Consider the following 12,753-nt stretch of genomic DNA (forward strand, 5'->3'; position numbering starts at 1 on the left):
AAGGCCCCTGGACCGGGGTTTGAACCAGGGACCTGTTCGCTGAGAGGCAGCAGCTCTACCAGTTGCGCCACCGTGCTGCCCAATCAGAATAATCAGAACTAGAAAGTTCCTGGAGACACTTTGATGGGGGCTGCCAGGCCGTGGCTGATTTAAAGTCTTGATTTGATAGTAAAAGTTGTTTGGGTTCGTTCTCAGCTACCACTTTACCAAATTTCAGATGAATATCTCTAAAAATGGCAGAGTTATAGTCAATTTTGTGTTTGCTGCGGTAGCCGTGGCAGCCATCTTGGATCAAAATGGCTCCAAAACTTAATCATTCTAGACATTTATCTGATGATTACTTTCTGTGAGTTTCAAACAAATCCAACAGTAAATTTGTTTTCATCAGGAACCTGCTTGTTCACTCTGTCATGTGACTTGACAGCAGCAGTTAGTGTGAGGAGTGTTCTCTCATTCATTTCCTATTAAGAATTTAGGTGTCTTTGTTAGCAAAATATGTCACCATGGTAACTCTGAATGGCAATAAAAGTAATAGCGCACATCACAGGGCCAAGCCGGTCATTTTGATATAACATTTGTGGGGGTGCACATTGTGCTTCGGGCTGCATAAAGTTGAAAGACGAGTAAGTTGACACTCAGGAGAGTAGAATCAAGACTGCCTATTTATTATTAAATTATTATTAATTTTAATAATTAGTATTAATACTAAATACTTATTATTAATATTAACAATCATTAATATATTATTAATTAATATTAATATGAATAATATGCATATAAATATTTAATATTAATATTAATTATTAATAATAATGATTACTATAAATAATTAATGTTCATTATTATTTTTACTAATTAATAATAACAATGGGTAATAATAGGTGCCTTCCATGCATTGCATGGAGGTTGCATGCATGCTTCGCAAGGCAATGCTTTCCTTGCATGTTGAACCAAAATGGCTCCATATGTTACTCAGTTTCTGTGAAGAGTTTTCTCCTATCCATTTCCTATGGTAAGTTTGGCATCTTTGTTAGCAAAATATGTCGCCATGGTAATTGCGAATGTCAATAAAAGTAATTGCACACTTCCCGACGCCAGGCTGGTCGTTTTGACATAACTTTTGTTGGGGTCCACGTTCCAGTCCGGGCTGCATTTAAGTTGAAAAAGATATGCTTTTCAGGTGTAGGATAATAAGTGGGCAGTCACCAACTAGTTCCTGTGGTTGGTGAAATACTGCATCTTTGTTTGCAAATTACGTCGCCATGGTAACTCGAAATGCCAATAAAAGTAATAGCACACATTTGCATGGCAGTCCCCAACAAGAAATTTCTTGAGTTGCTGTAATTGATGCTATTATATATATATATATATATATATATATATATATATATATATATATACTCTCTCATTCCAGAAAACAGCAAACAATGACAGCCTTCATGATGGAAAGACATCATGGACACCACAGCAAGCAGCTGTCATCACTGAAAGATCCTCAAATGATCATCACTGACACGAGGCCTCTGTTGATGGTTGAAAACGAAGGCTTCACTACAATGAGCCACACTTTTAATCCAGGTTACAATATTCCACACTTTTAATCCAGGTTACAGTAATCCACACTTTTAATCCAGGTTACACTCTTCCCTCAAGGACACATTTAACAAAGTAGCTACATATTGTGCAGGTATAAAGCATACATTTGTATATATTTTTGTCTACATTTTTTAAAAACTATTTAACTAACGTTTTATTTTTTAATTATTCAATATTTTACAAACAGAATAGTCAAGTAGCAACCGGTTTTTTTGTGCAATTTGCTGTCAATCAAATTTTGTAATAAAGAGATGGTAATTAAAAAAAATTGTTTGTTTTATTTTTGCGGTTTCATTGATTACTAGAAAGAATTATATGTATAATTGTCCGATTAATTGATTATTGAAATAATTGTTAGTTGCAGCCCTAATATAGAGCATGGTAAGTTCATTTTAACTGATCTGTAAAACAAATGAATAATGAATTATCTTTAATCCTCCAACCAGCTTGTCATTAGCTACGTGTCTCTCAAGTTAGCATTTTGCTAATGTTAAGATAAACTAGCATAGCCTGTTGTCTTGTAAAATTTTATCCAGAACAATAAATATACAAACCGGATTCCAAAAAAGTTGGGACACTAAACAAATTGTGAATAAAAACTGAATGCAATGATGTGAAGATGGCAAATGTCAATATTTTATTCGTAATATAACATAGATGACAGATCAAAAGTTTAATCAATACGTTGATTCAAAATTTCACAGTGTAAACAAATCCCCAAAAAGTTGGGACAAGTAGCAATAAGTGGCTGGAAAAAGGAAGTTGAGCATATAACGAACAGCTAGAAGACCAATTAACACTAATTAGGTCAATTGACAACATGATTGGGTATAAAAAGAGCTTCTCAGAGTGTCAGTGTCTCTCAGAAGCCAAGATGGTAAGAGGATCACCAATTCCACCATTGTTGCGCAGAAAGATAGTGCAGCAATACCAGAATGGTGATACCCATCATAAAATAGCAAAGACTTTTAAGTTATCATCATCAACCGTGCATAACATCATCAAAAGATTCAGAGAATCTGGAACAATCGCTGTGCGTAAGGGTCAAGGCCGTAAAACTCTACTGGATGCTCGTGATCTCCGGGCCCTTAAACGTCACTGCACCTCAAACAGGAATGCCACTGTCAAGGAAATAACAGAATGGGCTCAGGAATACTTCCAGAAAGCATTGTCAGTGAACACAATCCACCGTGCCATCCGCCGTTGCCAGCTGAAACTCTACAGTGCAAAGAGGAAGCCATTTCTAAGCAAGCTCCACAAGCTCAGACGTTTGCACTGGGCCAGGGGTCATTTATAATGGAGTGTGGCAAAATGGAAGACTGTTCTGTGGTCAGATGAGTCACCATTTGAAGTTCTTTATGGAACACTGGGATGCCATGTCATCTGGACCAGAGAGGACAAGGATAGCCCAAGTTGTTATCAACGCTCCGTTCAGAAGCCTGCATCACTGATGGTATGGGGTTGCATGAGCGCTTGTGGCATGGGCAGCCTGCATGTCTGGAAAGGCACCATTAATGCAGAGAACTATGTTCAGGTTCTAGAACAACATGTGCTCCCATCTAGACATCATCTCTTTCAGGGAAGACCCTGCATTTTTCAACACGATAATGCCAGACCACATTCTGCAGCAATCACAACATCATGGCTACGTAGGAGAAGGATCCGGGTACTGAAATGGCCAGCCTGCAGTCCAGATCTTTCACCTATAGAGAACATTTGGCGCATCATAAAGAGGAAGGTGCGACAAAGAAGGCCCAAGACGATTGAACAGTTAGAGGCCTGTATTAGACATGAATGGGAGAGCATTCCTATTTCTAAACTTGAGAAACTGGTCTCCTCTGTCCCCAGACGTCTGTTGAGTGTTGTAAGAAGAAGGGGGGATGCCACACAGTGGTAAAAATGGACTTGTCCCAACTTTTTTGGGATTTGTTGACGCCATGAAATTTGGAAACAACAGATTTTTTCCTTAAAATGATACATTCTCTCAGTTTAAACTTTTGATCTGTGATTTGTGTTCTATTCTGAATAAAATATTAGATGTTGGCACCTCCACATCATTGCATTCAGTTTGTCTGAGCTTGTGGAGCTTGCTTAGAAATGGCTTCAGAGTTTCAGCTGGCAACGGCGGACGGCACGGTGGATTGTGTTCACTGACAATGCTTTCTGGAAGTATTCCTGAGCCCATTCTGTTATTTCCTTGACAGTGGCATTCCTGTTTGAGGTGCAAAGACGTTTAAGGGCCCGGAGATCACGAGTATCCAGTAGAGTTTTATGGCCTTGACCCTTACGCACAGCGATTGTTCCAGATTCTCTGAATCTTTTGATGATGTTTTGCACGGTTGATGATGATAACTTAAAAGTCTTTGCTATTTTACGCTGGGTAACACCATTCTGGTATTGTTGCACTATCTTTCTGCGCAACAATGGTTGAATTGGTGATCCTCTCACAATCTTGGCTTCTGAGAAACACTGACACTCTGAGAAGCTCTTTTTATACCCAATCATGTTGTCAATTGACCTAATTAGTGTTAATTGGTCTTCCAGCTGTTCGTTATATGCTCAATTTCCTTTTTCTAGCCACTTATTGCTACTTGTCCCAACTTTTTTGGGATTTGTTGACACTGTGAAATTTTGAATCAACATATTTTGCTGTTTTGTTTTTTTTTTGAATGTCCAGAGGACCAGATTTAACTTTTTTAGATTTTTCTACCTGGATTATTGAGCATGCATCAGAAGAAACATATTTTGCCTTTAAAATGTTACATTTACTCAGATTAAACTTTTGATCTGTCATCTATGTTATATTATGAATAAAATATTGACATTTGCCATCTCCACATCATTGCATTCAGTTTTTATTCACAATTTGTTTAGTGTCCCAACTTTTTTGGAATCCGGTTTGTAACAAAACAGCTAGATTCTAAGGCGAATGTAGAAAACTAAAAACAGGAACATGTCTGCATTGGTCCTTGCCAGGTGTCCAACAGATTCTTAAAGCCACTTAGAGAGGTCAAGGTCAAGAGCTCAGATCTTTTTGTTAGATATTCCAGGAAACAGGAGCAGAGTAGGAGAAGGCCCTTTTGCCTAGTTCAGTCCTCATTGAGGGAACACTGCAGGTAATAATGTCCTGAGAGCGCACGCCGTAGCTGCACTCACACAGAGACATGTAGGAGGAGATGTATGAAGGCAGCAGACCAAGAAGTGATTTAAAGATGAAAATGTACCAGTGAGAGAGTCTGCGTGAAGTTAATGGTGACCAATTAACCAGTGAATACTGGGTGCAGTGGTGGGTACGGTTGTTACAGCCAGTTATGAATCTTAGTGCACCATGATAGACAGCATACAACATCTGCAGCATCCAACATCTGCAGGGTTCTTGTAAGAGTGTTCATGTAAATAATGTCACCGTAATCAATGGAGGGAAGGAAAGTCACAGATACAAGGTGTTTCCTAACATTCAGGGTTAGACAGGATCTGTTTCTGAAAAACAAACCCAGTTTAACTTTCAGTTTCTTTACCAAGTTTTCCACATGGAGCTTAAAAGAGAGAAGAGAGTCGACCAAGATACCCAAATATTTATAGGAATCAACAAACTCAATCGGGACATCATTTGAGGATAAAATCGGAGGAAGAACTGCTGGGACTGGCTTCTTGTTTGAAAAAAGCATCCCTTTGGTTTTGTCGGCATTTAGGACAAGTTTGAGGCAGAACAAATCAGACAGGATGATGTCAAATGCGGATAATAACTTAGAAGTCTCGAAGAGACTCCCACTCCACCCGGTCAAATGCTTTTTATGCATCCAATGAAATAATGACTTCATCACAGGTGTGCTCAGGTGGGTTAGTGTTTGTGTTGTTGTTTACTCATTGGTTAGTGTTTGTGTTGTTGTTTACAAAGAGGTTAGTGTTTCTGTGCTTATTTAGCCAGAGGTTAGCGTTTGTTTTGTCGTTTACCCAGATCATGTGTGTCAAACTCAAGGCCCGGGGCCTTGTTGACATCTTATCTGGCCCCCATAATGTTATTTTAACTGTAAAATACTTTTATCACTTTAATTTTGGGATGCATTTTTTTCCCAGTAATCTTTGATTATGATGTCAAAAGTGCAACAGAGAACGTCAAATGAGACCAATTAAATTCTTGTTGAGGAACCTGCAACCAAGAAAAGATGTTGGGTATCTAACTTGAGTTTATGTAGATTCTGATACCAGCCCTTAGTTTGAAAAAGGTTTTAATTTTGGCCCCTTTTGTAAGTGAGTTCTACACCCCTGACCCAGAGGTTAGAATAGTGTTGTTGTTGACTCATCGGTTAGTGTTTGTGTTGTTGTTTACACAGAGGGTTTTTTCATTCATTCAACCTTTATTTAAACAGATAAATCACATTGAGCCTCGAAGACTCATTTAAAAGTGAGACCTGTTTGGACAGACAGTAAAAAGTGGTTAACTGGACACATGTAGGATTTGGAGGCGAAAAAAATTCCTATCAGACTTTTTTTATCCTGCCTTAGAAAAAACCTCTAATATTAAAAAAACACCTCGCACAAACAAGCACATAGTGATGTAGACATTCTGCAGACAGAGGAGATGAGAGCGGTCAGTAATGTTCATAGATGCTCTCGAGGTCACTGTGAGTTCTGATAAGGATGTAATAATCAGCCAATGCCCTCCAGTGAGATTCATAAACATTCTCAAGGGATGTCGAGGAATGGCCAAGAATAACGTCTATGAGAATCCAAGAGTCCTGAAATGAGGACACAAAGTTTATTCAGTTGGTTCCATCTGGATATCAGTTGGAAATTCCTCAGGGAGGGGGTGGTGAGTGTCAGATCACATGTACTCCAGGCGAATTCAGATAAGATGGCCTTCAAGGCCAGCCAAGGGAGCCAACTTAGATAAACACGCGGTTGTTTTGGGGACAGGCAGAACTTAATGACATCTACCTTTAGTCTGTGTTGGTCGACTCGGTTCCGAAATGTCCAAAATACATGGCCACACCGATGGAACATGACTGAGTAAAATCCCCAAGATCTGATCCATTCAGCCCAAAGCATTTGAGTCTGGGTACTCGAGACACGAACCAAGCCATCATAAAGGCAAGCAGCATGATCGGGTCCAAATTTGCTGCCGACAACTTCCTTGATTGTAGATAAAACCAGCAACCAGCCGAATCCAAAAAGCAGGAACCAGTTATCATAGGTTAGTGTCTGTTGTTGTCGTTTACTCATCGGTTAGTGTCTGTTGTTGTTGTTGTTGTTAACTTTTCGGTTAGTGTTTGTGTTTTAGTTAATACAGAGATTAGTGGTTGTGATGTCGTTTACACAGAGGTTAGTGTTTGTGTTTACTCAGTGTTTTGTGTTTGTACTGTTGTTTATGCAGTGGTTATGTTTGTGCTCTTTACACTGCGATTAATGTTTATGCTGTTGTTTACTCACCAGGCAGTGTTTGGTCAGGTTAGCCTCGTAGTTCAGGGCATGGATGTGGTGGCTCAGCAGATGAACCTGACTCAGCAGCTGCACGTGCTGAAACACAAAAACTATATATTTTTTAAATTTACCTCGACTTAACCAGGCAAAGTCCACTGAGATCAAATATATCTTTTTCAAGGGAGGTCTGGAGCCTGAAGGCAACCTAACTTGCACGTTTTTGGACTGTGGGAGGAAACTGGAGTGCATGGAGGAAACCCAAGCAAACACTTGGAGAATATGCAAACTCCACACAGAAAAGGGATTGTATCGAGTACCATCTTTCTGTGAAGCTACAGCACTAACCACTGATACACTGTGCTGCCCATTAAGGGCACTGCATACTCCATCCGAAGAGGTGAAATTGGCTTTTTTCATTCAACCTTTATTTATAAAGGTGAGCCTTGAGGACTCATTTACAAGAGAGACCAGAGATTAACAAAGAGTGATGACAAGAGTGGACAACAATGACAACAGTAGACAGACATAAAAGAAAGTATATAAATAAAAAAAAATAAATGGAAGAAAATTATATTTAAAAAATGAAACAAAAACAGCTACATTGTAAAGCAATGTAAAATACAAAAAACAGTAGAGTGTCTGCGTTGGTTTTTGCCACAAACTTAATAGAGGTTTGAAGCCACTTAGAGAGGTCAAAGTCGAGAGCTTCAAATCTTTTTGCAAGATATTCCAGGAAACAGGAGCAGAGTAGGAGAAGGTCCTTTTGTCTAGTACAGTCCTCACTGAGGGAACAATGAATGCAACAATATCTCAAGACATTGTCATTCATTCCTTTATTCATTCATCTAAAATAAACAAAAGAAACAAAATAAAAAAAATTCATTAAAAAGAAAATAACATTGAATTAAAAGGGTGCAGAAAGAAGCTTCTTCTCCTTTGTTTATCCAGGTAGTCTCATTGAGCCACGAGAAATCATTTTCAAGAGAGACCTGTTTAAGGAGCAGATGGTGGGGGTTAAGGGCCTTGCTCAGGGGCCCAGAGTGGGGCGAATGAGGGTGGAGGAAGGTGTGGGTGTTTCACCCTTTCCACCCACGTTTTTTGATGTTGACGGTACCGGGAGGTGAACCTACGACTTTCTGATCACAAGCCCATCTTCTAACCTCTGCGCCACCACTCCCCCACTTCTCAGTCATCCAGGACATGGTAAATCCAAAAAAGGTTCAAAACAAAACAACTGGACTTTATTTGTACCTAAAGACCGTGCGACCGCTGCAAAGAGCTAACGGGGAAATCACAGGGAGGCAGAGTATGCATTTTTGTGAGTCAGTCTTTTTTTTTTTTTTTGTCATACACATCTCATGTGGTGGAACGAGATTATGTACACAGGGTCCCAGTTACATCCAACAATAAAATGTAATAGAAAAACAGTAATAACATCTAAGATATGAACTAAGAAAAACAACTAAATAGACACTAAGCACTAACAGCATAAAAACATCATGTTGAACAGCTGCAAGAACATGAGTCTGTGTGAGCAGATGTGCACGCATGAACACAAACATGAAACAGATCAGCAGCAACATGAAACAGATCAGCAGCAACATTATGTGATTTTTCACAGTGATTATTCTGGTTAGAGATTCATGAGTCTAACAGCCTCAGGGTAGAAGCTGTTCCTCAGTCTAGTGGTTCTACACTTAATGCTCCTCAACCTCCTTCCTGAGGGGACTGGGTCAGGAAGGGTGTGTGCTGGGTGAGTGGAGTCCTTCATGATGCAGGTGACCCTCTTCCTGCATCTGGAGGTCTAGATGTCTGTGATAGTGGGGAGACTGACTCCAACATCTTCTGTGCAGCCTTCACCACTCTCTGCAAAGCTTTTCTTTCTGCAGCTGTGCAGCCTCCATGCCACACGTTGATGCTGGAGCACAGGATGCTCTCCACTGCACACCTGTAGAAGGAGGTGAGGACTGAGCTTCCCAGACCAGCTCGCCTCAGCCGCCTGAGGAAGTAGAGTCTCTGATGGGCTTTCTTCATCAGGCTGGTGGTGTTGTTGCTCCAGCTGAGGTTGTTGTTCAGGTGCACACCTAAGTACTTGTAGCTGGAGACCACTTCCACTGCAGATCCTTCTATGTTGTCCACGACCATCTCTTTCATCTTCTTCACATTGATGTGAAGGTTATTCTCCTTGCACCAGCTCTCTAGGTGTTCCACCTCCTGCCTGTAACTGGGCACATCGTTGTTTATGATGCATGCCACCACCGCTGTCACATCTACAGACTTTAAAATGTGACAGCCTGGATGGGTAGGTACACAATCATATGTGAGCAGAGTGAACAGGAGGGCTCAGCACACATCCCTGAGGAGAGCCAGTGCTGAGGGTTATGGTGGAGGAGAAGTTGTGGATCCTCACTGACTGTGGTCTGTTTGTTAAGAATTAACAAGAAAATATCTGTTTGAAGAGTTTCATTCAGGGTTTAGAGCTCATCATAGCACAGAAACAACACTACTAAAAGTCACTAATGATATTCTCATGGCCTCAAAGAATGGACTTGTGTCTCTACTGGTCCTGTTAGACCTCAATGCTGCATTTGATAGATGATCACAATATTTTACTACAGAGGCTTGAATATGATATTGGGATTACAGGAACAGCTAAAAAATGGTTTACAGTGTCTTGCATAAGTATTCGGCCCCTTGAACTTTTCAGCCTTTTGCCACATTTCAGGCTTCAAACATAAAGATATAAAATTTTAATTTTTTGTGAAGAATCAACAACAAGTGAGACACAATCGTGAAGTGGAATGAAATTTATTGGATGTGTCAAACTTTTTAATAAATGAAAAACTGAAAAGTGGGGCGTGCAATATTATTCGGCCCCCTTGCGTTAATACTTTGTAGCGCCAACTTTTGCTGCAATTCCAGCTGCAAGTCTCTTGGGGTTTGTCTCTGTCAGTTTTGAACATGGAGAGACTGAAATTCTGCCCATTCTTCCTGCAAAACAGCTCGAGCTCAGTGAGGTTGGATGGAGAGCGTTTGTGAACAGCAGTCTTCAGCTCTTTCCACAGATTCTCGATTGGATTCAGGTCTGGACTTTGACTTGGCCATTCCAACACCTGGATATGTTTATTTTTTAACCATTCCATTGTAGATTTGGCTTTATGTTTTGGATCATTGTCTTGTTGGAAGATAAATCTCCGTCCCAGTCTCAGGTCTCTTGCAGACTCAAACAGGTTTTCTTCCAGAACGATCCTGTATTTGGCCCCATCCATCTTCCCATCAATTATGACCATCTTCCCTGTCCCCGCTGAGGAAAAGCAGGCCCAAACCATGATGCTGCCACCACCATGTTTGAGCTGTGTTGCTTTTACACATATCATTTTGCATTGTGGCGAAACAGTTGGATTTTGGTTTCATCTGACCAGAGCACCTTCTTCCACATGTTTGGTGTCTCCCAGGTGCTTGTGGCAAACTTTAAACAACACTTTTTATGGATATCTTTGAGAAATGGCTTTCTTCTTGCCACTCTTCCATAAAGGCCAGATTTGTGCAGTGTACGACTGATTGTTGTCCTATGGATAGACTCTCCCACCTCAGCTGTAGATCTCTGCAGTTCATCCAGAGTGATCATGGGCCTCTTGGCTGCATCTCTGATCAGTCTTCTCCTTGTTCCAGATGAAAGTTTAGAGGGATGGCCGGGTCTTGGTAGATTTGCAGTGGTCTGATACTCCTTCCATTTCAATATGATTGCTTGCACAGTGCTCCTTGGGATGTTTAAAGCTTGGGAAATCTTTTTGAATCCAAATCTGGCTTTAAACTTCTCCACAACAGTATCTCGGACCTGCCTGGTGTGTTCCTTGGTCTTCATGATGCTCTCTGCGCTTTGAACAGAACCCTGAGACTATCACAGAGCAGGTGCATTTATATGGAGACTTGATTACACACAGGTGGATTCTATTTATCATCATCATTCATTTGGGACAACATTGGATCATTCATAGATCATCACTGAACTTCTGGAGTGAGTTTGCTGCACTGAAAGTAAAGGGGCCGAATAATATTGCACGCCCCACTTTTCAGTTTTTTATTTGTTAAAAAAGTTTGACACATCCAATAAATTTCATTCCACTTCATGATTGTGTCCCACTTGTTGCTGATTCTTCACAAAAAATAAAAAAACTATATCTTTATGTTTGAAGCCTGAAATGTGGCAAAAGGTTGAAAAGTTCAAGGGGGTCGAATACTTTAGCATGGCACTGTAAATCATATCTATCTGATAGATTCCAGTTTGTAAATGTAAATAATAAATCTTCTTCATACACCAAAGTTAGTCATGGAGCTCCTCAGGGCTCAGTGCTTGGACAAATACTCTTTACATTAAATATGCTTCCATTAGATAAAGTTATTAAACAGCATGGGATAAATTTTCATTGTTATGCTGATGACACACAATTATATTTGTCCATTAAACCCATTGAATCCAATCAGCTACTTAGATTACAAGCATGTTTTAAAGACATAAAAACCTGGATGACCATTAATTTTCTCCTTTTGCATACAGACAAGACTGAGGTTTTGGTTTTTGGACCTGAGCACCATAGGAATTAATTTTTCAGTCTTTCACCCTCCTTAAATGGCATTAATCTGGCCTCCAGATCTAATGTTAAAAATCCTGGTGTTATTTTTGATCAGGACATGTCGTTTATCCCCCACATTAAAAACGTTACTAGAACTGCATTCTTCCACCTGCGTAATATCACTAAAATTAGAAACATCTTGTCTAAAAAAGATGCAGAAAAACTGGTTCATATATTTGTCACATCTAGACTGGACTATTGCAAAGGTTTATTATCTGGGTGTTCAAATACTTCTTTTCGGAGGAGAGGTTGTGGATCCTCACTAACTGTGGTCTGTTTGTTAAAAAGTCTAGTACCCAGTTGCAGATGGAGGGGCTTAGTCCTAGTGTGGATAGTTTGTCCATCAGGGTTTGGGGGATCATGGTGTTGAAGGTGGATGTGAAGTCCACAAAGAGCATACAGACGTAAGAGTTTTTCTGCTCCAGGTGGTTGAGTGCAGTGTGGACCACAGAGGAGATTGCATCCTCTGTTGATCGGTTCTCACGGTATGCGTACTGATGAGGGTCCTCGTTGATGTTGATGGTTGTTTTGATGTGAGTCATGACCAGTTTTTCGAAGCATTTAGCGACTATCGGGGTGAGGGCCACTGGCCGATAGTCATTCAGACCAGTCACTGTAGAGCTTTTTGGGACTGGGATGATGGTGGCAGTCTTCAGGCAGGTGGGAACTGTCTCCAGGGTAAGTGAGGTGTTAAAGATGTCTGCCAGCACCTCACAGAGCTGATCAGCACATTCCTTCAACACTTTTCCGGGGATGTTGTCTGGGCCAGTTGCTTTGTGCGGATTAATCCTCCTGAAGGTACTCCTTACTTCTGCTGAGGTCACGCCTAGATGCTCTTCATCCGGTGGCGAGGTGAGTCTGGTGCTGGGTGGTCTGTTCGGGTCTTCAAAGCGTGCATAGAACTTGTTGAGGGCATCAGGCAGAGATGGGTCTTTGGGGCATTGTTCACTCCTTCCTTTATAATCTGTTATGCACTTAATGCCCCTCCACGTGCTCCGAGGGTCTTGTGAGATGAATTGACCCTCGATCCTCTTTGCATATGTGGCCTTGGCCCTCTTAATACCAGCAACCAGCTCTTTTCTTGTCCTACTCAGCTCCTCTG

At 40.7% G+C, this 12,753-nt stretch overlaps 1 protein-coding gene across 1 annotated transcript in view; it reads right to left on the bottom strand.

The window, feature by feature from the left end:
* Positions 1-12,753, bottom strand: part of LOC119409585 (GON-4-like protein) — a 137,543-nt gene that overhangs the window by 43,068 nt on the left and 81,722 nt on the right. The window contains exon 15 of the mRNA XM_037676486.1: positions 7,027-7,113. Within this exon, the coding sequence (XP_037532414.1) occupies positions 7,027-7,113 (87 nt within the window). The remainder of the gene's footprint in view (positions 1-7,026; positions 7,114-12,753) is intronic.

The sequence above is a fragment of the Nematolebias whitei genome, chromosome 5 (genome assembly GCF_014905685.2).
Source record: "Nematolebias whitei isolate Nwh7 chromosome 5, NemWhi1, whole genome shotgun sequence".
NCBI classification, from domain to species: domain Eukaryota; kingdom Metazoa; phylum Chordata; class Actinopteri; order Cyprinodontiformes; family Rivulidae; genus Nematolebias; species Nematolebias whitei.